At 37.3% G+C, this 26,852-nt stretch overlaps 4 protein-coding genes across 7 annotated transcripts; 1 reads left to right on the top strand and 3 right to left on the bottom strand.

The window, feature by feature from the left end:
* Nucleotides 1-1,797: 1,797 nt before the first annotated feature.
* LOC110772811 (vacuolar cation/proton exchanger 2-like) lies at nt 1,798-7,900 on the bottom strand. Of its 3 annotated transcripts, none has more exons than XM_021977283.2 (12): nt 7,490-7,899; nt 6,702-6,968; nt 6,319-6,386; nt 6,199-6,227; nt 5,375-5,571; nt 5,044-5,256; nt 4,504-4,638; nt 3,415-3,531; nt 3,285-3,338; nt 2,984-3,100; nt 2,524-2,617; nt 1,798-2,280 (listed from the first exon to the last, which is right to left on the bottom strand). In XM_021977283.2, exons 2-12 carry the CDS (start codon nt 6,966-6,968, stop codon nt 2,270-2,272), a joined length of 1,302 nt encoding a protein of 433 aa, XP_021832975.1. In that variant the 5' UTR covers nt 7,490-7,899; the 3' UTR covers nt 1,798-2,269. The 3 variants fall into 3 exon arrangements, 2 of the variants coding, with proteins under 2 accessions (XP_021832975.1, XP_021832977.1); XM_021977285.2 differs by lacking the exon at nt 7,490-7,899 and adding an exon at nt 7,376-7,397; XR_015834608.1 differs by lacking the exon at nt 1,798-2,280 and having other exon boundaries at nt 2,984-3,084; nt 7,490-7,900.
* Nucleotides 7,901-14,839: 6,939 nt separating this feature from the next.
* On the bottom strand, nt 14,840-16,571 carry LOC110772805 (mitogen-activated protein kinase kinase 4). Its single transcript, XM_021977273.2, has one exon. It carries the CDS (start codon nt 16,225-16,227, stop codon nt 15,166-15,168), a length of 1,062 nt encoding a protein of 353 aa, XP_021832965.1. The 5' UTR covers nt 16,228-16,571; the 3' UTR covers nt 14,840-15,165.
* A 3,175-nt stretch (nt 16,572-19,746) lies between these two features.
* Nucleotides 19,747-22,768, bottom strand: LOC110772816 (DNA-dependent metalloprotease WSS1). Of its 2 annotated transcripts, none has more exons than XM_021977291.2 (5): nt 22,623-22,768; nt 22,169-22,351; nt 21,892-22,087; nt 20,853-21,308; nt 19,747-20,188 (listed from the first exon to the last, which is right to left on the bottom strand). In XM_021977291.2, exons 2-5 carry the CDS (start codon nt 22,321-22,323, stop codon nt 20,084-20,086), a joined length of 912 nt encoding a protein of 303 aa, XP_021832983.1. In that variant the 5' UTR covers nt 22,324-22,351; nt 22,623-22,768; the 3' UTR covers nt 19,747-20,083. The 2 variants fall into 2 exon arrangements, with proteins under 2 accessions (XP_021832983.1, XP_021832981.1); XM_021977289.2 differs by having other exon boundaries at nt 19,747-20,139.
* A 257-nt stretch (nt 22,769-23,025) lies between these two features.
* LOC110772812 (Glucose-methanol-choline (GMC) oxidoreductase family protein) lies at nt 23,026-25,870 on the top strand. The gene is made up of 3 exons (XM_088250402.1): nt 23,026-23,237; nt 23,986-25,501; nt 25,610-25,870. The coding sequence occupies exons 1-3, from the start codon at nt 23,135-23,137 to the stop codon at nt 25,662-25,664; spliced, it is 1,674 nt and encodes a 557-aa protein (XP_088106528.1). The 5' UTR covers nt 23,026-23,134; the 3' UTR covers nt 25,665-25,870.
* Nucleotides 25,871-26,852: the final 982 nt, after the last annotated feature.

The raw sequence follows: 26,852 nt of genomic DNA, 5'->3' as shown, positions 1-26,852 counted from the left end.
AGGGTTTTGTTTCCATTTTATGATTGAGGGGGAAGTGCTTATCCACAATTTAAAATTTGTGTTGAACTGCAAATTATGGCTTTTCAAAATTTATTCTGAAAGCAAACTTGAAAACTCCAGGCATAGACACATTAGGATGAAAGAAACAAAATTAAATGAATGGGGTGGACCTAAAATCAAGGAAATAAACTTTGATTTGGAGGCAGACTGTCGTATTTGTGAAAAACCATAGCAAAAGTGAAAAGAAAAGGTTACAGCTCTCAATACTCAATGCTTTGGTTGCTTCAATTAAATTGATTTGGTAATTTTTATTTTTTTTTCTTTCACAAAAGCGATATCGAGAGAAGGGAGAATTGAATGCTCTTAACCACTTTAATCTTTATATTTGAGTAAGTACATTATTTCGACCAAAAAAAAAAGAAGAAAGAACGGAAGTGAATATGCAGTAGAAGACAGAGATTGTCAATTGCATGGTTGTCCACGACTTAACTTGTGTTGTACTTCAAAGTGTAATTTTGAATGTTACCCCTTTTTTTTCACTCCAATAATCGGCAAGTAGAGCAGTGAGGTGTACCAGTTGTAAAAGCTATAAAGTAAAATCATGGCTTCAGCCTCTCCCTTTCCTGATTTTTTTTCACAAATCTTGTAAATCTTGGTTTCCCTTTTTCTTTCTTTTTTTTTTCTTGCAATTTAAGTTATTCTTAAGACTCTGTCGTGTTTGCTTCTTCAATTAGCATTCCTGTTTCTCCAAAGAAAACAAGATATATTTCCTGTTTTCAAATGGGGTTATCAATTATGTTTTACTATATAAACAGGTGTTTGAGGTGTGACTGCTAAACTGTCTCAATTACCACATTCACTCAATCAATCTCTCTCTCTCTCTCTCACTCACATACACAAAGAAGAAGAATGGCCAGTCAGCTTCATGATGGTGATGAGATGCCGAAGGTTAGCATGGGAGGGAATGATAGTAAAAAAGGTAAAGAAAAAATTGGATGGAAAAATTGGCTTGGCAAAAGAAGTAGAAGTAAAAGAGAGGGTGGTGGTATTGTGACTGGTGGTGATGAAAACAAAGGCAAAGAGGCCAAAAGTGGCAAAGATGAAAACAAAGGCAAAGTGGCCAAAAGTAGCAAAGCGAGCAACAAAGGGAAGGAGGTCAAAGGTAAAGGCAATGGTGAAGGAGATATGCATCAAAAGGGTCAGGTGGTCCAGATGGGCCCCATCGGCAACTATCCAGTGGGTCCAGCAGCACAAGGGATGATTGGGTACGGCAGCCCTAATCACCAATGGCAATACTTGAATGAACTGCCATCACAGCAAGACCATGCAATGGATCCTTATACTAGTCTGTTTAATGATGAAAATCCTAATGCCTGCGCTATCATGTAGAAAAGAACAACTTGTTGAACTTTATCCTTTTTTTTTTTTCAGGTCAACTAGAATTTGCTAGAGTTTATCTTCTTGTTTCTAACTAGTGTTTTTGTTTGACTTTGGTTTGGTGGTAGTGGTAAATTTCGTATAATAGTAAAAGTAATTGTTATTAGTTATTGACTTAGTTAAGTCTTTTACATCATTTAACTTTTTTACTCTTTTACATGTTCTTGGTTTTTTTGTTTTTTTTTTTGGGACGAAAGTTCTTGGTATTTATTAGAGACACGAATAACTCAAACGAGGAATTGGAATTGAATCAACTACTCATACTAATAAACCTAATTCCTGGTATTTTAGGTATTGAATTACAAATTTTAATATAAAACGTACATATATTTTCTTTTTCAAATTTCAAATGGTTCGAAGTAATGTAAATAGAGGCTTACAAATAAATAAATCATAATAATCAAGTGAACAGATACATTAATCATTTTGAAATATCTTGAAATTAAAATACGGCATTGGCCGAACATTATTGAGAGAGCACAACATAAGTGAACAAAGATCGAAGAACAAAATTTTGATTCGAAAGTGACACGTGTCATTTTGTCGAAAACCATTGCAAATGGGAGTGCCCATGCTTCTGAAGAGAATCACACTACTCTATTATACAAAGCTGAGGAAGTTTGCAAACTTCTGATGCTTGGGAGATCATTTGGATTTTCCGTTCTATGATCAACAAAAATAAAGCAAATAAAACGCAAATCACAGGCTTGAGAAGGCTGCGGAAGAGTAGCTTCCTGTATATCTCCTAATACCTCTTTGCATGCAGATACTATACAATCTATAGATAGATAGATAGATTCTTACATGCATGGCCACCATTCCAATGGTTAGTTTAACCATCAGCTGCAACAAAACCCAACAAACAAATAACTAAGACCAAGTTTAATTTGTTATGTTAGTAGAATATCAAATCTGTAAAAGTAATTAATGTGTTGATTTTGACACAGTTGAAACTTGAGGGATCATGTGCAGAAAATGAAACCACAAAGAGATTCATATTTTCGAGGCCTGAATACACCCTTGCATACAAAGATATCCATGTTTGTTTTCTCTTGAAAAAAATATAATAAGTTCTTTGTGACTCACCGTTTGAAGGATCGACATGTACAAAGAAACTGGCTGCAACTATGAGATAGCACAGAATAAGCATCAAGCCTTTAAAATAGTTTGACGTCCCTTCCTACAAAGATAAAGGCAATGAATCTTTTATCAAAATCCATCTGCAAATCAACCTGTCATACTGTACAATTTAAAATAAAATAAAATAAAAAAGCATGACGCGTAACTTTGCAGTTTTCCCAAGAGAAACAGAAAAGAATTTCCTGCTTTTAGTTTATGTAGCACAATTCATCTTGGATGATGTCATTAGAAGCCTCAAAGTTGGATGATTTTAGTTTATAAGTAATCGTTATACATATAACTTTCCTTTTTTCCTCAATTTTAGAATATTTCCTAGAGTTCTAAGGGGGCAAAAATACATTAAAAGTTAAAACTAAAGAAATCTTCATGGCTAAAAGGAAGACAAACAAGAAAAAAAATCACAAACCTGCAACATAAATGCCACTACTAACACTGTAATAAAAAGTGAAGCAGTCTCAAAGAGTTGAAAATTCAAGTCCATTTGCTGTCCCATGATCCACCCAACAACTACACAGAAGGGAATCTACAATTGTCAAGAGCACAAAAATTATTAGCTTCCTAGTTTCCGTTTTGAAATGTAATCCTGTTTAAGGAATGTAATCAACTCAAGAGAAACTATAACAAGCAAATCCAACAGAGGTTTGTGATGGTTCATAGAATCTGCAGTGAGAACTCATTAGCTAGCTAGTCAACTGTCAAGTCCTTACCACAAACATGGATATTTGTGTAGAAGATCCAATAGCAACTCCAAGTGTGATGTCCTGTAGAAAGATTAATTTCATCAACAAAATAAATGAAATCTATAAAATGAGGTTTACAAATCTTGAAAGCACTCACAAGCTTGTCCTTCATGGCAAACATGATAGCACTTGCATGCTCTGCAGCATTTCCTACAATTGGGAGCAGTATAACACTGATAAATGCCACGGGCATGTTGAATGAGTCGGATGCTCCCTGGAGAAACAGTAAATATGTTAAGTTATCAAATAGTTACCCAAAACTACGGTCAAATTACCAGTAAACCAAGAATATAAAAAAATGTGCTTCACAATCAAATACAGAAAAAGGCATTTCGGCATAGGATATAGAGCTTGGTAACAAATTGATGTAGGACAAGAAATTTTGCTTCAAATTTATGGTAATACAGAAATGGAAGGTTGAACAAGCCACCTATACTTCACCATGATGTAAGGAAAATTAAGGGGAGAGAAGGTTGGTTAAAAGTTGTAATTTATTGGAGTAATGAATCAAGGGTTTGAGTATTAAAAAGCTCTTGAAGGGTTAGAACTTTGAAGCGACTCTTTGGTTTTAAGAAACAGGGACTTTGGTTGCAGGGTGATAATATGGTTAGATTGGTCATCTCATTATTTAGAAGAAAATATCAACTAAATTTGATGAATATGTTTTTCATCTGGCAAAGTTGAGGCTGGGCGCATCTTTGGGAAGTCAAGGAAAACTAGTTCTATAATCTCATAGTTACACAACATCTAGAATCTTAGTTGCCATTAGCATCTGCTGGATTTCTTCTACCACTACGAGATGGTTAAATTGGTCAATTTGGAACATGAAGCCACAGCTATACACTTGGATTGATCAGTCACAGCCTTCCTCCTTACAAGTGGAACAGAATTGGATTTGAGAACTTAAAATTGTTGACCAAGAGAAGGGCCATCTACTGACAGAGTGACTTGATGGGCTTTTGAAATTACAATATTTTGAAGGACATGAATTGGATATAATAATATAATAGTGTTAAATGATAATTTTTAAGTGAAGACCAAATGTTTCTCATTCATAATTGGAAAACCAAGTAGTTAGTAGTATGCATTTCTTTGACAACGTCCACGAAATGCAAAGGTTCAGCAGAATATCAGCTCAGAAAATATGCATCCAGAGCAGTGGGCAAGGATATCAAGCAGGTGTTACCTGGATAGCATCAACAAGGTATCCAGACAAAATGGACACCCACACAGTTAAAATAGCAAGCCAGCCAATTGCTTCCCAGTGAGTTATCTCAGGAGCCTCCTCTTCATCAGAATCATCTCCACCCGGGTTTCCTTCCTGAAACAATTGCAAAATAGAGGATAATTAAACAACTAAATGCAGTTTAAGTCAGAAAATGTTCCCAAGAACCATTCCATGTATTAGCTTTCGGGTTTCAATAGATACTTAAAAGAACTACTAATCACTCTTCTTTATGGATAATAAAATCATAATAAATTTAAGAAGGAAATAAACCCCTTAACTTTGAATTTTTTTTTAAATCAAAACCAATTGACTAAAGCACCTATAGAATCTGAAGATCATACAAGATTCAGAAAATGTAATGAATTCATCATTTTAGGTCCATAGTTTAAAACAAACAAACAACTAACAAAGGATGAAAAACAACTAATGCACAATGTTCAAAATAGAAAGAAAATGACATTCTAGATCCCTTAAGACGATTGAGGAAACCTAACTAACCTCCTCAATAGGACTATAAAGATTACGATGACTTCTAAGTTGAAAGAAAAGGTAGCTCGCATATGCCACTAGCATTACACAGCTGCTAAATCTTGAAAGAGATAACTCTGACTTCCCGACATGGACCTCTGAGTGTGTAAAATGAAGCACAGCTGGAAACATTAACCCCATGACAGCCATCAACAGCAATCCTGAATTCACAACGGCGGCAGACTGTTGCAAAAGTAACCACATTTGGATGTAAATTCATGACATCAAGATGAATGAATGTCAAAGAACCCACACTAAAAAAAATTCAGGGTACAAGTTTCAACAAAATTTGAAGATCTACCTTGTTGAAAACCTGAACTTTCGGGTAATGAACAATTCCACCAGTGAAGAAGGCACATCCGAGCACTAAGAGCATGTTGGACAAGATTGATCCCAATAAAGATTGCTGAACAACCCTAATCATTCCATTTTTTAATGCATAAATTGATATAATCATTTCTGTTGCGTTTCCAAATGTGGCATTTAAAAGACCTCCAACTGCAATCCCAACAAAAACCAGCCCACTTGAGAGAGAACAAGAAAAGGTTACACAAAGGTATAAGATACTTTGAATCGGTAAGTAGGTTAAGAAACTTCTCCATTTGAAAACAAGAGGAACTACCTATCCATTTCCATAATGAACAGTACATCAGGTTATCTGGCACTGGGAAACTGTGATAACCTTTAATTATCTGAATCACTCTTTTTCTAGCAACTAAAAATCTTAAGGGATGTACAGTACACACACTCGTAAGCAGACAATCTAATCAACCAGTGGCACAAACTTTATTACACTCATTGGTATGATTAAAGTCGTGTACAAAAACAAACCACTGAACCAGAACACGTACATAGTGATAAACTAGAAAGTAGGTACAGACCCGATTGACAACCTAGCAAAATTTCGTGTTAGATTATTTGTTAAGTGAACATTATAATATAGCAGTGGAAGAGCCAGGAGTCTAAACTAAGACAGGAACCTTCAAAAATATAGTTATATATTCAGACAAAGATTCTCCGAAATCCTAATTCAGTTAGAAATATGTATTTCACAACAAAAATTCATGAAAACGCAAAAAACATTTAGGCTACCATCAGTTGGCATGGTAAAAATTCTAATCATACCTGTTGGTCCTGTGTAGAAAGCAAGTTGCCTGCAGCACAATAATTGGCAAGGCAAGACTTAGCCTCAGACAAAGTTAAGAAAATTTAATGCTATATTTAATTTCACAAACCAGAACTTACTCAGTCGCATATCCTAGACGCTCTGCCAAAGGCACGATGCCCACTAAGCTGAAGAAGAAAACCCATCCCTAACGTATACAAAGCAACTGTCAATGGATTAGGGGTGATGTCAATTTAAATTATTGAATCTTGAACAATGTGTCTAAGAGAAACTATGTTTAAACACCTTCCCACATATGATAAGGCTACATCACAAGGTTATTATTTCAAGTTTTAATAGAAAATGCAAAAGAACACAAGAAAACCACTAATCTCGATCACTTGCTGCAAAACAATTTCAAGACAATTTTTCTTCGATACTTTCCTACTTCCTAAGTCTCACTACATTCTTCTCCAAACTAAAAGAAACGGTCATAAAAATGATAGAGAGATGTGAACCATACATGCTGTCCAGTAAGATAATGTAGCAAAATTGCTAACGGGCCAAATGGTAGCAATACGTTGATTTTTGCTTTGATTAAGACAAAGTAGATACTCTTCGGAACTCTCATCCGTATATGTCTTGAAATCCATGAGTTTGCCAAATCTGCCCGGGAATGCAAATGGATCATCTCAAAGTCCAAGGCCTCCATTTTACTGGTGGCTGATGACGAGCTAAAAGGGATCTCTTCATCAGATTCAAGGTCTGTCTTTTCATCTATGGAAACCATCTGCAAGTACAGATTACCAACCGATTAAGAAGGCACCACAACACAGAAATGAAATTACACCAAAGCAGGACCCTGCTCACAAAATGCATTTACCCATTTGATAAAGTAACTTAGACCATGTAATAGCAATCACTCATATTAATGTTTGCAAGTAGAAGAATAATGCACATGAAATAAACAAACTTAGAAATAAATAGTAAATGTATGGTGACCCAAAGGAAGAAACTTTATTGGTTTTTCCGCAAAGTCCTGATTATATCTTCATTTTTCTTTTCTCTTGTTCACCTTTTTAGAGCTATGGGATGCAATCTTATATTAAATGAGTGTATTGAAACAAACCAGTTTTTGAAAGTAGAAATAAATGAAGTTGCAGAACAGATGGCATGGAATGCAAGATAGCAACTTACAGATTCAAATTACACCCAATATTCCAATTACACCTATTCACTTTAAAAGAGCTCACTTTTAGTAACCAACACAACAATATCAAACAAAACACAGATAGGGGATCAATTAAATACCTCAAACCCAAAAGCAAAATTGATTGGATTTGATCAAATGGATCAACTTCTCCTCAGCCTTAGCCTCTTTCAGAGAGAGAAAGAGTGAGAAGTGGAGCCCACCACCGGTTTTGGGTCCTGTCCTGTCCTGTCCGACTTCAAACGGTTGGGCTACTTGGGTAGCTCCGATTTAAATGAAGAGAGTTTAATGTGATGTCCTTCTGCAGAAGATGAAGAAGACGAAAGATGAAGAGTCAAGAGTTGGGGAGATGGCGTTGTATGCAGGCACCCGGCGTACAGTTTTAAGACAAACGACTTATTATATACACACAAGGAAGTTTCTGGGAAGCAGAGTCTTTCACGGTTGAGCTTGATTTCTTAATTGTTTTTTCAATCTTTGAATCTTCTTTATGTCCCACTCCCACCAATTCATGCTTGATTTAGATTTAAATATGGTTTTGTAGTTTATGTGCCTAATGTGCTACATGTTCGGACCAAAAAAGTACGTGCGATTTTGTTGACCCAATACGGAAAACATAAGGAACTTATAGATATTTGTTCTTCTTTGTTCCTTTGGCTTGGAGTTTTACGGTTTGTAGTTATATGCTATTTACCAGTGAGAAATGTTACTTCACTAGAATTGTTTGACAACATTACATCTTTTTAAATAAACCACCCTCCTCTTTACGAAGCACATATTCCCTTATAAACAATTGGTGTACTCGACTTTCGAAATAAACTGAGCCAAAAAAAAAAAAAAATACCTTTAGATTTGCAGTGAGATCAAGCTTTTCAAATAAACATTTTTTCTATTTGGGGTATTCTGTTATCTTAAAGAATTTTTTTTTTTTTTTTACCCTTTATGCTTTTTATGGGGTTCTTTATTTTTCTTTTTCTGCCAGAATAAAAAAAAAACAAAACAGAGTACTACAAGTAAAAGCTCCCTATATTTTTAATTAAACTAACTTTTTGTTAATCGAGTCAAGTAATAATTTAATTAAAGTATTGTATAAAAAAAAAAGTAAAACTTAATTAAAGTAAGTGCATATGGCAACCTGCCAACTACCTTGCTTCATGACAAAATAAATATTTTATATAATATAATTTGGTAGAAATAGAATATATACCCACCAGTCAATCAAAATCTGCCATGTGGACAAAAGGCATGATTTCTATCATTACCTCATGTGGACAAAAGGCATGATTTCTATCATTCTTCCAAAGGTAATGCTAGGCTTTCCACATTTTTCATATCACATTGTATACCACATCTCTATTAGAGGTGGAGCCCACCAATACAATGTGGTATGAAAAATGTGGTAAGCTTAGTATTTTCCTTCTTCCAAACCTCACCACGCAATTACTACTCCTTCAAATTAACTTGAGTATGGATATTTTTGTTGGTGTTTAACATGTCATTCCTTTAAGTAGGATTCAGAATTTAAGATTTGAGATTTTATATTAGAAATATAGTAATATAAAAATCTATTTAGTTAAATTTTGTATCCAAAACCTATACTTGCATGAAATTTGTGCCTTATTCTTTCATTTTACTTTATTTTCTTGGTAAATTTAAGCACAAAAGTTAAATTAATTTACCTTTTTGAACAAATTGGCTAGGTTGGTTTCACCTATTTCTTTTAACATACAAATTGGAGCCAAAATCTCTAAACCTTTGTTTATACGAGGGAAAATAATTCGGAATTTAGCTAAAAGTCGGGAATTTAAGAGGAGAAATTGAAAATTCCCTTGTTTATAAGAAAGTTTGAGCTTCACACTTAAAGTTTGGGCTTCACACTTAGCTATTAAGGTTTTGAGCATACGTGAAATTTGTTACATGGCACATTGAAGTTCTACACCCTTAAGTTTTATGTATGAGGTTAACACAATCACTACGAAAAAAAAAAAAGTGGCAACAGTCACCATTATTTGGTGATATTAGTCACGAAATGTCACCAAATAATGGTAGTTATTGCCTTTTTTTTTTGTAGTGAATGTTGTTTTTGTGCTCTTCTTGTTTTTCTTATTTTCTTGGATATTAAAGTTCTTATCATGCTTGTTAATTTTCGACTTGCATTGGTTAAAGAAATTAAATATACAATTTGAATGAAGTTGAATGCATTTTGTTTAATCTTTTACTATGTGCAATATGTGAAATACATTTGGTTCCAATATATGTTTGTAAAGTGTTATTTGAGACATAAATTAAAGTCTTTGAAGTTGAGCTATAAACCTAAGGATATGATTGCATTGCATTATTGTTTTATTGCTTCTGAAATATAATTTGGTTGCAAAATACATGCTAGATGAGTGGGAGCATTCAATGATCTTCGTTGTTGCATATTCAGTTTGAATGTTTCTGATTAATCACAAAAGTTATGGTTCTTCATTAAGGGTTTTAACTTAAGGCTAATAAGAACAAAGATTGTTTTGAATGTGTAATTGTTCTTATTAATTCATATTTTTCAGTCGATAGTGGTTAATCAATGACTTTTACTTTTCATTGATTTTGTGTTTGCTAATAAGCATTTAGTTTGTGTTTTATGCTTGTAGGGGAAAAGGTAAAAGAAAGAAAATTGCATTGGTTCGATTGATTCACTGAATAAGGTTATTCCCAAAAGTTTTATTTGGAGTCTTGTTACAATTATGGCTATATCATTCAGTTTTGATATGCATAATTAGTGGAGCTGAGTTTTGTTTACTGCAGTTTGGTTCAATTCTTTTATAAATTGTGTGACTTCAATTTTATGTTTATTAATTTTTTGACAAATAAATCCAGTTACAAGTCATCATGCAGTATAGCTAGCTACAGTCACTGATAAGTCCATAAATTTACACATTTATGTACTCTTTATACTTAGTTTTTGTAGGAGAATTGGATTTAAAAGGGACTTATTACTTTATTTTCTCAATTTTCAGCTTTCCAGAGCAACTAATTGGTTTTCAATGGAAATATGACTTTTTGGTGGAGTTTTTGTACAAGACCAGTTGGAGATGAAAGCTAAGATCTTGAAGATGATTGTGGAAGTTTTTTAGAATTTTCATAGCAGCCAATGAGAGCAGTCTTTAAAGTTATGTCTGCATAAGGTGCAATCCCGTCAAAACTGTGTTGCTATGGAAGAATGATTATTTGAATACTTTCCTTATTTTTCCTCAAGGCGTGCGATATATGGCTAGAAAGATAAGACAAAGACCTACAATTTACATATTTTTCCTGAATTTTCTTGGAGGAGGAACGACCTCAAACGTGCGTACAAAGTAACTGACATGTTATCCTAGTCAAAGAAGAATAGTCAATTACTCACCCATTTTGGATTTATGTTTTAATTAGGTTTTTTTATTTATTTTTGGGCTGCTATAAAAGCCCAGCTAGGGTTGGAATAGATGTGTGGTGTTTTATTTAAGCATGAGAAACAACTCCTTTGGGGGTTATGCAAAGACTTGGAGAAATTGGAGACACTGGAAGACACAATTGCCTAAGTTTTTTTTTTCTTCCTTATGTTTTTGCTTATGTTGAATTCTATGATTATGTGTAAATAATTTTCTTTTGCTAGGGTATGATGCAGCCCTAGTATGATAATCTAGTATTCTTATTTTACCTATCTATTTATTACCGTTTGATGTTAGATTATTAATCACTGTGATTAATAGCTTGGTTGATTATATTGATCCTTGATCACCATCTAGACTTCTAATTGAGTTAATCTGATGCAAATTAAAGTAAATACCAAACTTAATTTGAGGCTTGCTTCTTGTGATTAAGATTTGTAATTCGTCTAGGGTAAATACTATACTCCTAGGGTTTACATGCTTGTTGGATGTTTTCACTGATCTTAATGAGTTTCTATGTGTTGATATTTGACCTAAATACCATAGGCGAATTGCATGTAGGAATATACGAATTAGCCTAAATACCATAGGTAATTCATGAAAAAGGAAAACTAAGCGACGACATCAAATGGTTAGTTAATTGGTAGGTGAATAAGAGGCAACATCAGATTACTAGTGGTGAATTCATTGTCCCAGTGTTTGTATCAATTTGAATTTCTCATCTTTGTGTTTCGTGACTTTCTACTTGTTTTGTCTTTTAATTTCGTTGTTAATTAAATCACTCTTTCAAAAACCCCTTTTGTGTTTACGTGAGTATGCTACGTGTTTAATTTCTTGTTTATATAATTAGAGTAGTTAAAGTATTTTGTGAAGTAAATTAGGTTAGACTAATTGGAAGTTGAACTCAATCCTCGTGGGAATGACCTCGTATTTGCCATACTAAATTACGATTGACCTTGTGCACTAGAGAGTATAATTTGTGTTTAGACTAATCTTTATAATCTCCATTTTTCTGGTTGTCTAAAATTCACAATAGCCACTCTATAATATATGAATTCATGCCAGAGTCATTAAGGAGAGATCTTCTTGTTAATTTCTAAGGAAGGGCTTATGAATGAAAGTGACTTCATAAACACAAATTAAGTTTGGTCATGATCATTCTACATCTTAATCTTGACAGAAGCCTTATGTGGTTTTGAGGAATGATAAGTGTAGTTATAAAGGCTTCAATACATTGGTTTCGGACAATCTTGATGATTCCTTATTGTTGCTCATAACTGAGAGTGGCTTGGTTAAGGAACATGGCATAAGTTAAGCTTCACAAGGCCTTACAATAATCGACAAGAGTACTCTATGATTATTTGACCAAGTGGGAGAATGTAAGACGTTATATTGTCTTGAACCACTTAATGCGGTCTTCTAATCATATAAGGATTGGAACTTTATGTCGATTAGGAGCTTAGATGTAGCCTAGTTTTTAACTCTTTGTCTAAGTGTGTAGACTAAAAAGGTTCCTTATTTAATGTGGATTAGGGTATTATTTTTCTAATGCAATAAGGACTAATTAAGAGTTTTTTGATGGGATAGACTCTTAGGTAGATGCGTATAAATACAAGTGCCTCTGCTCAAACAATCAACCCAACCTACACTAAATGATTCACCACATTTAGAATCAGTGTATGAAGGATCGTATTGAGGAGAAAAGTACTTGTACATACTTGATATTTTGACAACTCTCTTGGAAGTTGGAAGACCAATAGACAAATGTTCTTTTATGTACAGTCCCTATGATTTACAAGATAAACTGCACATTTTTAATATAGTATTTACACTTCACTTTATACCCATTCATTTTCCATCCATCACACTACACATGCATCGCATACGTGATGGATCTAGAATAAATTACATATCGCTTTAGTGTTGATTAGAGGGCTAATTTATAACACGTTAGCCTAAAGACAGAAAGTGTGATATCTTTAGACTTTAGCATAGCGTACGATGCCCACAGATTATGAGAGATTGAACTAGTTTAACAAACTTATCAATCCAATTCACTCTATGCTCCTCCACCCTAGAAATCCAAGTGCATTGCTTAACTAGACTTTATTGGATGGAGTAGGAAAAGGAGAGCTACTCATGTGTCTATGAAGACAACTCCAATGGGAGGACCCAAACCCAAATCTTTCGCTCCAATAGGTCCTCGGGTACTCTGACAGTCCTTTACTGCGGCCCATTAGAGAAGCTCTTTAAAATTAAAAAATTAAAAAATTAAAAAATTAAAAAATTAAAAAATTAAAAAATTAAAAAATCTTCACATTTTGGACTCAAAAAATCCAATTGGGTCTGTATATGGAGATGCCCTCAGCCAAGCCTTCAGCCGTTTGTAGGCTTGTGGGACAAAACAACACAACACTGGGACTGGGACAAGTACTCAAGTCTAAAAGTGGGAGAGACAGGGTTGGATAGTTGGGTTGGATAGGATAGGCTGAGTGGGGGTGGGAGGGTGGGGCTATCAGTTACGGCTGGGAATCCAAATTCCAAAAGCTAGTGGTGGTAGGGGAATGACAATTGGAAAAGAAAAAAACAAAGGCAACAAAGTGGGAAGAGTTTGGGGATGGCTACTACATATGGTTACAGTTTATCCAATGTTTGGGATATAGCTTTATTGTCTACATATTAAAGATGATATGATTGGGTGAGTTTTCTTATATGTAGACATTTTTCCTTGGAATGGCTGTGTGTGGCAATTTTGATTTGGTAACGAGGGAAATTTTCTCGAGCCTGATCATAACCACTTGAACTACAAATTCCTTGTGACCTCCAACATAAGTTTAGCAAAGCCAAAAACTAAACGAAATCAACCGAAAACGGATCCTAGTACAAACCTCACTAATAATATTAATGTGGGTTCCAATTTTACCTCATAGTTTGTCCAAAAAAATTTCCCACTTTGCCAAATCTTTATTGCTGATTTAAAGGGTAGGGGGGCATGCCAAGGATAGGTGTGGATCATCAAAGTCGTGACGTGAATTGGCCCCTCTTTTAATTTTCCTCTCTCTCACACACGCAAAAGGCCAAAGCCTAAGCAGCCTAGACAAGCAAAATGTACGGAAAAACGATAATGGCACAAACATATGCAACTTTAGCTTTGGCTAAAAGAGGAAGATTCATCATATTCATGCACCAAATTCACACGTTAAATGGCAGCCCTCCCTCAGCAATCCCAATCATCCAAAAGGAAAAGAAATCAGAATTGTCGCCCAAATGAGGAAAATGAGCACTTGTGAGCAAATTAGGCTCACGAAATCTATTGCCCTACACACGCTATTTCCATAATTTTTTTCATGCTTTCTGATGGCGTGATGCAAAAGCTTGTCTAAAAATTTCTTGAACCCAACTGTCAGAAATGAATCTAAGTATGTGACAGAGACAGCCATGCATCATGCTTTGCTTGGTCCTTTAGAGCTTAAATGATGGTCAAAAACCTTTTTTAAGGGATTAAATTATGCTCTAATTAGAAACTAGAGAGATTTGGTTTGCTAATCTTCGTTCTACAGTGGCTTGTAAAGTTTGTTTTGATGCTGGGGGCTTTAGAACCAGAAAAGGCTCATTATCCATTCCAGTGTGCTAATTCATCAATTCAATCATATGAAAATGCAACCCACTCTTTACACACACAACCCTCCCCCCCCATCCCCATCAAAATACAGCTCAGCTCAGCTAAGCTGTATGAAAATGTAACTCAGCTCAGTTCCAGACAGAAAGGGAAAGGGGGAGATATAAAAGGAAAAGAATATCTGCAGCTTTCCATTTCCTTGTAATCTCTACTCTATGATGCTAGACAAAGAGAGATTCGATCGCGTGCAAATCTAATAAGCTCAGCAGCTCAAAGATTCAGAATTGATTCTTCCCAAAAATACCCAACAAAAGATTTTAACTTCAAATCCAATCCCCAATGAGACCATAATCACATACCAATCAATCACAAAATAGCTCAAATGAGTCTAAATTGCTCAAAGATTGGAAGAGCAGAGTGAGTTTCAGGAAGCTAAATTTGCCATTTCTGGTAAACCATTCACATTATCATCAGAGGACAGAATGACAGATTTGATTGAGTTGAGTGATAGATAGATTAACAAAAACTAGAAGAAGTAAAAACTAAAAAACAAAGGCAACCCATTTCCCCAATTCTTCCTGAGATCAAATCCAACCCATTCTCCCCATTATCATCATCACTCGGAAAAAAAACACAAAATCATCATATGATCATATGATTATCATCAAAAAGAAAGAAAGAAAGCAACAGCAGAGTAATTGGGAAAGAAAAGAAAAGAAAACAAAGAAAGAAGAAAGTACACTATTAGTTAAGAAGGAAGAGGCCTGGGTGGTGGCAGAAGATGGTGAAGATTCTGATGTGCTTGCTGGGCCTGACCGCCGCCATTGCCGGAGATAAAAGGGTGCTGCAACAACTGCACCGCCGACAATCTCCTCGACGGATCTCTCTGCAAACAGCAAGAGATAAAATTCCTGAACTCTCTCGAAGCAGTGGGCGGAGCTTCAGGAGGCTGAGACATACAGATAGCCCACATTAAGCTAGCCCAATCCCCTGACCTTCCCACAGAGAACGGAAACCGACCCATGTAGAATTCCAATATGCTGACCCCAAGGCTCCATATATCACCGGCATACCCATCATACTGGCCATGATTGAGATCAGTATTGATCCTCTCAGGGCTCATATAAGCTATGGTGCCCACAGAAGAATTGCAAGGGTCCATGGTCTGTTCCAAAATCCGACTGACCCCAAAATCGGCGATCTTGACCTGGTTCCTACCGTTGATCAAGAGATTCGAGGGCTTGATATCGCGATGCACGATCTTACGTCTATGGAGGTAGGCGAGGCCGCTCAAGATTTGCTTGGCCAAATCGGAGAGGGTCTTCTCGTTCTGGATGAGCTGGCCCTCCAGCGACCCGCCGTCCATTAACTCGAGCAGCACCTCGATCTCGCCGTTGTGGTCGAACATGTCGTGGCACTTGACGACGTTGGGGTTGTCGACGCCGCGGAGGATTTCGATCTCTCGGCAGATCTGGCGGCGGGCGGCTTCATCGTGGTGGCCGTATATGACTTTCAGCGCGTACTGACGACCCGTCGGGCGGTGGATGACCTTGTAGACGGTGCCTCCGGTTCCGCTCCCGATGCGGTTCGAGCGCTCGAGCTCGTTGAAGTTGATGAGCTGCTGGGCGGCGCTGTGGGCCGAGGTTGATTGGGCCGAGCTGGGCCCGGGCGGAGGAAGGGGCAAGGGCACGGCGAGGGACGCTTCCCGCTGCGGGAGAGGTAGGGTTAGGTCATGACGACGTCGTCTCGGGTTGTCCCCACGCCTGGCGGGAGGTAGGTTCGCTCCGGGCGGTGGTTGAATCCGACTCATGATGAAAACCAACACTTGTTCTTCTCTTTCTGCGGCTGCTGATGATGAAACGACGTCGTTGCCGGGTCTTTTAGAAACCGCGTCGTTCGGGGGAATTGGAAGGGGAGGGGGGGGGGGGGGGGGGTGTTTGGGTTAATGAGGATGGCGAAGACGACGATGATGGAGATCGTGAGGATCACGAGTCATCGTTTGATGGTTTGATTGGTTGAGTGATTGATTGATTGGTGTCGTTTTTTATTTTAATAGATAAAGAAAATAGAAATTCCTTTCTTTGGTTCTCAGAATCGGAGACTTCTGTAAGGAAAAGAGGAGGAAACAACGAGAAAATTAAAAGAAACAAGAAAACGGAGCTTTCTTTCTTTCTCTCTGGTTTTTTTTGGTGGAAAATTAAAAAACAATTATTATTATTTATTTATTTTTTATTTTTTTCAGGTCCAGAGAGAGAGGTAGCAATCAAAAGAGGGAATCGAGATTTTAAAGGCGGCAGAGCCTCACGCCCTAGCGGGAGAGAGTGGGCGAGAAGGACCAATCAGTGTCTGGTGGTGGGCCCCGCAGGCATTTTTGGGAGGGAGGGTATATAAATGTGATTTTTCCTTTAGCTCCGCGCGTGAATTTTCCCGGCATCGGGTATCTCGTGGAAAATTTAAGACAAATAAATCCAATCTGGACCCCACCGAATTAGGCAACCCTTTTACGGTGCGTTTTGTGACGCATTATTATTTTGGGTTTTTTTTTATTTTTTTATTTTTCCCTGTATACCTTTCTACCTCGTTTACCCTGTGTGTCATTGCATGCGTACAAGCTGCAGCAGCAGCACACGTCTTGTAAGTGGAAAAGAAAAAGAGCTGATTAAAGAAAATTAAAGAATTGAAAAGGTTAATTGTCTTAGGCTTACCCGCCGGCGGTCAAATGAGGTTGATTTGGTTTGGGGTTAGGAGTTGGGTGGGCCTGGGCCCTACTCCAATACCTGGGCTCTCATGCGATTACGTGGGACCCAGCCTACCACTGCTGCAACATGATTGGACTAAAAAACAAAACAAAACAAAGTAATGCCTAGTCGGCAGAGATTAATCACTACGTACGCAATCACAATCTTTCTTATGCTAATAATCATGGATTATCTATAATCATTATTCAATAATTTTTTGTTCTCTATACACTAACTATGTCATCATTGGGCTTGTGTCTTTGGCAAAAAGTTTGTGTAAGCCCAACCCAATTACAACCTAGGCATCATTCAATCTTACCTCTGCGAGCCACCCATACAGCGATTTCTATTCGTAGATGCATATGAATGTAGCACGCATACTTCAATGACCGCCAATAACTTATTGTTGGACTAAAAATCAACGATCGAAAACGTTCAATTTTTAAGTCATCATTCAAGGATAATAATCTATGCAACAAATAAGTTGAATCATGATGTTATTGCAATTGCGGGATCCCAGAATTGAAGCTCGACTGTATGTTCTTTTTCTCAAGTTACAAATTAAACTCGACCCTTATTTGATGACTTTCTTGAGCAGGAGTCAATCTTTGCCTGCAATTTGTAAGCTCATTAATCCATCCACACACATATTCTCTCACTCAAAACTCGAAAAGTCAGATGTGTCCCACGAAAGTGAAACGTGTGCGTTGGTCGATATGACACATCAATATTTGAAGCTGAAATTGAAAATAAAACCTCCACATTAATTTTTTTTTCTTTTGCGTTAAAAGTCTACATGAACTTATTTTCAATCAATCTCCATCTGGTCTGAATCTGGACCCCACGCCTCAAAAAAACAAAAACCAAAAAGAAAAAAGAAAAAGGGATGTGTGCATTGTTTGGAAAAATAGGGACAAAGACAGCCTTGACAATGAGGAGTCTCACAGGCAATTGACAATTATATGCAACGTGTAATATCTGTGTGTCTGTATGTAGACAAAAGCAGTGGACTTTTCCAGATTTTTCTTTCTTTCTCCAACTTTGAAACCCTATTTTTCATCACCAGAAAATAAAGAAGAAGAAAAGAAAACTTTGAAACCCTACCGTTTGTGCCCTGCCAGCTATTATTTTGGGATGTTCCTGGTAATTTGCTGGTTGCTTCTTTGCAGATTGCAGCTCATATATTTTTCATTTCCTTGCATCTTCTGGCTTGGACAAATAAAACCCGTCAAGCAAGCCAAGCAAGAAAATCAACACATGCGCTCTCCAACCCAACTGCCATAATTGAAGTTTCATTCACATGGTTGGTGGCTATTATCCTAATCTTTTTTTTTAATTCGAGGCTAACCCGAATCCTAATCCAATAATCCTATAATCTAGTTGCTGTCAAAGGACAGAGGAGGTATGCATGTGCATATATAAGTGTAAACTGCCAAATTGTCCCCCAAACTTTCACCTAATTTTGAATTAAGAATACAAACTAGTCTCTATAGTAATGATATGTTTACTAATCCGTAATGGGAATCAAAATAAGGAGTTCAATTCCGATTACGAATTACTCCTGCGTTTATGTCACATAAAGTAGGTTAAGTTGCGCTGGTTCATAAATAGTCAACAAAAGGAATATATATAGTGTTGACCAAAAAAAAAAAAAAAAAAAAAAAGGAATATATATAGTGGCTTTTGGCTTCATACATTTGCCTCTGTGTGTACATGAATTGCAACCCTAGAAATTTTTATTGGGTTAGTCTATTTGTGGAAGCTTGAGCTTTTGACATTTTTGTACAAATCAAACATCGAGCTTCCCTCGAGACAAATTTACATAAAGATGCTAAGGCATATACAATATGAAAACATTAACTACAAAAAAAAAAAAAAAAAAAAAAAAAAACACGAGGTGGGAATGGGATGGGACGCAAATTGACTTATCATTTGTAATTGTTTGACCTGGGTTTATAAATGCTATCGATAGAAATATGTTATAATAGGTGTATATTTATTAATATTATGTCTATTTTTTAATTTAAATTTTACGCAATTGTCAATTGATATTAAGCAAGATAATTGAACATAAGACCCGAGGTGTAAGAGGTAAATGTAACTATTTGACGATATTTCAGTACTATACAATAATCTACCCGAAGTTTGATCACATTATCATTTATAAAGATTCTTCCGAAATCCCATCACTCGTGTGCAAATATTTCTGCAAACAATAATACAATAATATAAGATGTATATGAGGACATCAATAATGCTCTAATTGTCTATATTGACTTACACCTAACTGTGCTTTCCCAGTTTGCAACCCATGCATAAAAACAGGGGGAAATTTCATTTTAGTCAAAAGAATATTTTTAATACTAGGAATTAGTCAAATGCTATTTTCTTTTCATTTAGTTTTAGATCATTGCATTCCCAGAAAACCAAAATAATGTAATCATTCCCCACCCGTTCGGCTAAAAAAGATTCCCACTTGTATTTAAAATTTTTGATTGAAGGGACAGCTCAAATTTTGAATTCTAGCAATCTTCTCTCTAACCTTCTCCTTAACATGCACAGTCGGCAGTATACAAAGCACAAACTTTGAATGGACCTAAATAAAATTCATCACATTAACAAAACACTTCCTAAAGGCTTCAGTTTATGCCATATGTATGTACAATCAAAATGGATACTATAAATCACATTCATTACAGGATTTCAGTTTAGGGCAAGTGTGATTGATTGTTGTAGTATGTATATAATATCATTCTGTGTAACTCTACAAGTCCGGAGCAGATTTCACAGTTAACCTTTTCTCAGGTGCCGACATATGGTCCTCGGTTAGAGACAGGAGGGCCGGACGAGTATCTCCATTCTCCGCAAGCTGAGCATCTATCTAGCTCAACTCTGTTGTCTAGGGTACAAAATTTGCAAGACCAAACCTTAAACTTCACATCCTCTTTTAAGGTCCCGCAGGCTGAACATCTCAACGCCAACAGCTGCAACAACCTCAAAGCATGAAAATGCACATCTGTCATCGGATACACTCTAGAACATCCACAATTCCAAAACACAGGAGGGATACAAAAATGATTAAAATAAAAATAAGAAACTAAGGGCAAGTAAAAGACCTCACCCCAACTAAGAAGAATGTATGACTACCATTCCTAGAGTGTTCTCTCTTGCTATAATTTTCGGGGTCTGAGTAGTATCACACTCTTTACAACATTTCTTTTGGGTCAAAAGTCGAGATTCAATTTTGAAAATCCAACCAAATATCACAAATTTATCAAGAATATCAAATCAAATCCGAGGATAGGACAAGGTTTTCAGGATTAGGGACTCTTACATCCTCTGGCCAAAAACAAAAACAGTACAGAACAGGATATTGAAAAGAAAAAAAACACCACCACCAACAACAAAATAAAAATCTCAACAGTTTATCTGCAGTCAGCTTGAGAAACAATTATTAGTGTTGAACTAAAAACCTTCACGTGTAAAGGCATAAATTTTCAAGAAAGAAGTAATATATAGAATACAGTGCCATGTTAAACAAAAAAAGGTTGACATGCTAAAATTGACAAAATACAAGGGAGATATGAGTGTGGGTGTGTGTGTGCAAAGAACTAATCGAGCTCCAGCACCAATAACAACAACAATAAATCAATTTTGTACTGACAGTTCGACAAAATTATATAGAGAATAACTTTACCTCATTTAATAAAGTGCACATATTGCATTTCCACTTTGCTTGATCATCTATTTTTCCCTGACCTGACCTCGACTCAATAGAAGTCTGGGTAGATATGCCATTAGTAACTGTGAAAGCTTCTGCCCCTTGAGAAGTCCCAACATTCCCCTGGACTTCAATGCCACCCTCCAAAGACTTGGATCCACACCATAAATCATCATGTAGTCTCCTTTCTGCAGCCATAGCAGCAGCTTGTATTGGGCTCAAAGCTGCCTTAATGTTGCTATCACCACCTAAACGCCTAGGTCCTGATGGTAGTAAAGCTCCACGCCGTGCTCTGTTTTCAGCAGCAGCCAAGGCAGTCTGACGTATAGATGACAGAGGGGGTTGACGGGAGAAACCACCCAAACGTTTCCCAGGAAGATCAAATCCTTGCGCAGTCCCTGTAATCCCTTTAGCCATCAGTTCCTCACATTCCTGCAGAAACCCATGGGAACCAAATTAGTGACAGACAATCATCCCTAAAGCATGCATTTACAGAAAGCATAGAACTACAACATAAAATAGTAGCTAATGTATGCAATTGGATACTGAGAATACTTAATTCAATTATTTAAGAAGATATTCACAAAGAGTTAAGCACAAATGTATTATGGAACAACACCTCACTAAAAGTTTCAATTCAACAGGAACTATAAATTAGACAAGAGCATAGAAAACATCATCAATTAAAATGTTGAAAGGCTTCACTTGAGCCTTTTATAACTTTCCATCACTAATCAGAGTCAGAGAATTGCCATCAGTTAGGAACGCTTCAGATAAAATAAGAAATTACTTTCAAAATGTGAGCTTTGCATTTATATACAAACCGTTTTCCAGGCAGTCCATAAACAATCTAACAATATAGAAGTAGGGGTTACATAATAGATGGCCGTGAAAAGCACTCTTAAAACTTTCTAGGGTCGTGAAAAGCACCAGGAAAAACATTAGAAAAAAGATAATATGAAAAGCACCAGGAAAATAAGTACTTTATAGGCATGAAAACAAATAAGATAATTACCCTTCTGATCTCATCCAAAAGTTTGTAAAAGTCAGCATTATGAGGACCATACTCGTTGTGGCAGAGCTCGTGCAGCATTGTATCAAGGATCTGTTCATACGGGTAGAAATCCCACTCATTGTTTGGCCTCCGTAGTCTGAGCTTAACTTCGGCACCTCCTCCTACATTGAGCCCCTGAAGAGCTGGATTGGCAGGGCTGCATTTCAAACTTGCAAATGACAGCGGGAAACATACAATAAAGCACAAAAAAGTTTCCAGATAGAAGTAAAAAGTTTACCAGAATTCAGAAAGGATTCTGACTTTCCAATTATGTTTCCGCATTATGGGCTGTACTTGTTTTGCCACCTTCTCAAGTATTTCTCTTGCATCCTCTTCCCCAATTTTCTTGAGTGGTTTGATTTCCCAAACCTTGTTAAGATCGTTAAGATCCATGTCTACTCAAACTAACAAACGCTGCCCTCTGCACAGTAGCAAAATCAACTATTCAATTTTCTCTTTACAATACCATTTAAAAATCATAGACAATCTTTCAGAAATGAAATAGAAAAAACAAACAAAAACCCAAATTAACAAACTTAATTTCAACAACCCTCCTGGCAAAAAAATCTAATCTTCCATTAATCAGCTCACAAAACCCTAACAAAACCCATTAATCAGCTAAACTTTGAAGTTCAAAATTACCAAATCTTAAATTTTGGGTATTTTAATTTCTAGTCCAATTTCAAAATTACCTGAAGTTCTTCTGCTCGGTGCTCAGCTGGCGCTGACAGGCCTTCTGGGAGCCAATCAGCCAAGAGGAGCTTGAATTTGAAGGAGAGAGATGATGACTTCTTCTCGCTTTCGTACTGGCCCCGAACGATGTCGTTTTAAAAATCAACACATTCTACTTTAATTAAGATTTATGAAGGGCATCATCAGATGCTGTTAGGCAGTTAGTCCATCGGCCCCACCCCTGATATGAACTTACATTCTTACCCCTACGTTCCATGGCAAGTGGGGTCTCTTCAAATTCAACGGTAGATGATTGGATTAACCAGATGGACAACTCTGTTTGTGGCCACAGAGGACTGTTGCTTTTTGCCGCTAAATAACGATTTTCAACTGAATCTTTAACCAAAAAGACACTATCTTCCTCTCTACTACTTGTAAAGAGAAACAGCCTCTCTTCCTCTCCCTCTCTCTCTCTCTACGAAACACCAAGAAAATTATCTCACCTCTGAGAAACACCGGGAAAATCTCAGCCATGGCGAGACCCATTTGGTTTTATCTACAGCACTTGGTGTTCTTCATGTTTCTAAATGTCATTGTCGCTTATGCCAGCAGGCGCTCACACCGGCCTCATCAAGGTAGCTCTTTTTCTCTTTCTCATTTAATTCGTTCGTTGTTTTTGGCTTGAATTTCTGTATGTGTGTGAGAAATTGTGAATAGAGAAGACAATCGTGCTTGAAATGCTGACAAGTTTTCATTTTTTTATGTCTGAAAGTTTTCAATTTTCTCTGCGTTTTTTCTTGGAAACCAAACTGTGGGTTACACTTCTCTGTTGTGCTCTAGTGAATCCAGCGCAACTATGTAGCTTTATAGAGGTTATAAAATAAGACCCACATATGAATTTTCTTTTCTTTCCCTATGATGTTATGGGATTTTCTTTTTTGACGTTCTTGAAACCCATTGTCAACTGGTTTCTCTGTTTGGTAACTAAGAAAGTGCAAAGAAAATGTAACCCTCTGCTCGAGTGAGCCCAGTGCAACTAGTTTCTTAATAATCATTAGCAAAACCAACCGACTAGTTTGTTATTTTTGCTTCAAGTTTTCTGGGTAACCAAAAAGGGGTTAATTCTGCTCTGTTATTGTAGAGAACTATGTTAGCTCAACTTTGATTTCCACGTAGTAAACTTTATTTTCTTGGACATTTGGTTTTTCTTTGAGTTTTTTCTTGGCAACCAAACAGAGGCTACCTCCTCTCTGTTTTCTCATAGAACCGAGTTACCGCAATTTTGTTTTCAACAGAACATACTTCCGTTTCTGCTCCGTTTATGTTTGCTTTAATGCCTCTTTATAGCCAAACAGAGGCTAATTATTCTCTGTTTTCTTGCAGAGCCAAGTTACCTGAAATTTGTTGTCAACGCCACAGATTTCCCATCTGAAGATTACTATGACTACATTATCGTTGGAGGTGGCACTGCTGGGTGCCCCTTGGCTGCGACACTATCATCTAGATTTCGTGTACTCGTGATCGAACGGGGTGGTATTGCTTATGGAAATCGAAACTTGATGACCAAAGAAGGTTTCTTGGCCACACTCATGGATGTCAACTCCTTTGACTCGCCTACACAAGCCTTCACATCTGAAGATGGTGTCCCGAATGTCCGAGGCCGCATTCTTGGAGGCAGCAGTGCCATAAATGCTGGTTTCTATAGCCGTGCAGATGAAGACTTTTACAGGAAAACCAGTGTCAATTGGGATTTTCGAATGGTGAATGAGTCCTATAAGTGGGTTGAAAGGGCAATTGTGTTTAGGCCAGAGCTGAGGACTTGGCAATCCGCAGTTCGAGATGGGTTATTGCAAGCTGGTGTTGATCCCTATAATGGGTTTAGTTTTGATCATGTAGTGGGGACCAAGATTGGTGGTTCAACATTTGACACTTTGGGAAGGAGACATAGTGCTGCTGATCTTTTCAAGTATGCAAAACCAGTGAATGTCAAAGTTGTGACACATGCCAATGTGGAAAGGATTCTGGTGGGTTCATCTATGCCATCAGCAGTGTCAAGGCAGTCTGCAATGGGGGTTGTTTTTCGTGATCGAATCGGGATGTATCACCATGCCTTGTTACGTGAACATGGCGAGGTGATTCTCTCAGCTGGTGCCCTTGGAAGCCCACAGCTACTTCTGTTGAGTGGTATTGGCCCAAGGCCTTATCTTTCCTCTTGGGGGATCCCAGTGGCTCATCATCTTCCTTATGTCGGGCAGTATCTTTATGATAATCCAAGAAATGGCATCTCAATTGTGCCACCAATTCCACTGGAGCACTCACTGATTCAAGTGGTTGGCATTACTGAATCAGGAGCTTACATTGAAGCAGCCTCCAATGTCATCCCTTTTGCATCTCCTGCAAGATCTGTGTTCATTCGGACACCATCTGCGCCTCTCTACCTCACTGTGGCCACCCTCATGGAGAAGACTGTTGGGCCAGCCTCAGCTGGTTCTCTGAGGCTGGCTTCAACAGATGTCAAGGTGAATCCTATTGTTCGATTCAACTACTTCAGCAACCCGGTGGATGTGCAAAGGTGTGTGAATGGGACCCGCAAGATTGGCGATATACTCAGGACCCAGTCTATGGAGGATTTCAAGTTCCAGGGCTGGTTTGGGAGCAAAGATTTTAGGTTTGTAGGACCTGCATTGCCTGTTGACCAATCTAACTACGAGGTAATGGCAGATTTCTGTCGCCGCACAGTCAGCACCATATGGCACTACCATGGGGGCTGCATTATGGGGAAGGTGGTTGATGCTGATTTCCGGGTCATTGGCCTTGATGCACTCAGAGTTGTGGATGGATCAACGTTCGGTATATCACCAGGGACAAATCCCCAGGCCACTCTTATGATGCTTGGGAGGTAAATTTCCTGAAATCATTTTTGCACACAGTCATTGTATTTGTAGTTTTTGCAAAAAGCAAACGTTGTTGAAAAGTGCTGACTGTTTTGTTTGATCAATTTTGGCAGATATGTTGGGCTGAAGATGATGAAAGACAGAAAGGATTATAAAATGATCGACTGATCATCTCTTGTTTCTGCGTTGGTTTTACTTTGTTGAGCAGCTCTTGTGTATTTTCTTGTAGATAAAGAGTAGATTGGTGCTCTCAGGAGAATTAGTATGTTGGTTCATTCTTTCAAAACTGAAAGAGCAAATTGTGCAGTTTCTGGTTTTCAAAAAAATTTACTTGGCATGTAATTTCTGTGCAGTGTTTGACCTTTTTCTGTCTTCCTAGCATTTACTTGACAATAATCAATGTTACATGTCCTTGGTTTCATTTTAATGATTGGATGGTTGGAACTTGGATTGAACCCTCACTCAAATCCCCCTCAATGTAGCATCTCCCAGGCCCCAAACGGAAGCTCAGCTCTTTTTTCCTGTACAAAACTTGCTCCTAGATAGATTCTGTTCTTGCGGACTCGAAGTCTGTTAGGCTTGAGACTTTGGGCCAGACAGCATCTCTTGGCCCTTTTAGTTTATGAGGGTTAAAACGTTTCAGAGGATGCAAAGCATCTCTTGGCCATAATCATGACTTGACTTGCCCCGTTTACATTTTTCATTGATAATTTGGTACCGTTAGCGAAGAATCGCAGACTGGACTTTGAGTGCATAAATAAATTTGAGCTACAACTTCGTAAAACCTTTTCTATTTACCAGAAAAAAAACTTTGGGAATTTCTTGCAGTGGTACTAATATTATTTAAGAGGTGGAAAGAATAACATGCACTCACACTTCATTTTTGATAATTGATGCAACTTCGGACCAAGTTCACGGGCAGATTCAGCTAAAATTTCAAGCCCAGCAGATTACTCATAATTGTGTTGTAAGACTAGGTATCTAGCTTCAGAATCAAGGAGGAGAAACACTAATTAAATTGAAGAATAATAAAACCTTTTAGAATAATTAGAAGAATATTAATAATTAATTGAAGATTATAGTGGACATAATAATAATTATTTTTTCTGCACGATAGAAAAAGGCCAAGGAATCTTTTTCCGAATCCTGAGTTCCCTAGAGCTTCCCATAAAATAATTGACGCCAACCCTTCCCCACATTTACTTTTTTAGTCTTAGTAAAAGTTATTGGATCTAAGTCCACTTTTTTTTTTTTTGAAAACCAAGGTATCCCGCGCGATTGCGGGGACTAACCCTCGAGGTACTGTCGGGCGCAAAGTGGGGACCTCTCCCAACAAAGTCTGCTCTATTCGCAAAC

This window comes from Prunus avium, chromosome 3 (assembly GCF_965620075.1).
Source record: "Prunus avium chromosome 3, drPruAviu1.hap1.1, whole genome shotgun sequence".
Taxonomy (NCBI): domain Eukaryota; kingdom Viridiplantae; phylum Streptophyta; class Magnoliopsida; order Rosales; family Rosaceae; genus Prunus; species Prunus avium.
Note: the sequence above shows the minus strand (reverse complement) of the source record. Positions and strands in the feature narration are given on the sequence as shown.

Coding starts and splice junctions, on each gene's coding strand:
- LOC110772811 (XM_021977283.2), bottom strand. CDS start 6,968: ATGGTTTCCATAGATGAAAAGACAGACCTTGAATCTGATGAAGAGATC. Junction 6,228..6,318: donor CGTCTAGGATATGCGACTGA/GTAAGTTCTGGT, acceptor ATTGTGCTGCAG/GCAACTTGCTTTCTACACAG. Junction 3,339..3,414: donor TTGCCATGAAGGACAAGCTT/GTGAGTGCTTTC, acceptor ATCTTTCTACAG/GACATCACACTTGGAGTTGC.
- LOC110772805 (XM_021977273.2), bottom strand. CDS start 16,227: ATGAGTCGGATTCAACCACCGCCCGGAGCGAACCTACCTCCCGCCAGG.
- LOC110772816 (XM_021977289.2), bottom strand. CDS start 22,323: ATGGATCTTAACGATCTTAACAAGGTTTGGGAAATCAAACCACTCAAG. Junction 21,309..21,891: donor TTTTGGATGAGATCAGAAGG/GTAATTATCTTA, acceptor GGGTTTCTGCAG/GAATGTGAGGAACTGATGGC. Junction 20,140..20,852: donor TGTGCACTTTATTAAATGAG/GTAAAGTTATTC, acceptor AGGTTGTTGCAG/CTGTTGGCGTTGAGATGTTC.
- LOC110772812 (XM_088250402.1), top strand. CDS start 23,135: ATGGCGAGACCCATTTGGTTTTATCTACAGCACTTGGTGTTCTTCATG. Junction 23,238..23,985: donor CTCACACCGGCCTCATCAAG/GTAGCTCTTTTT, acceptor GTTTTCTTGCAG/AGCCAAGTTACCTGAAATTT. Junction 25,502..25,609: donor ACTCTTATGATGCTTGGGAG/GTAAATTTCCTG, acceptor CAATTTTGGCAG/ATATGTTGGGCTGAAGATGA.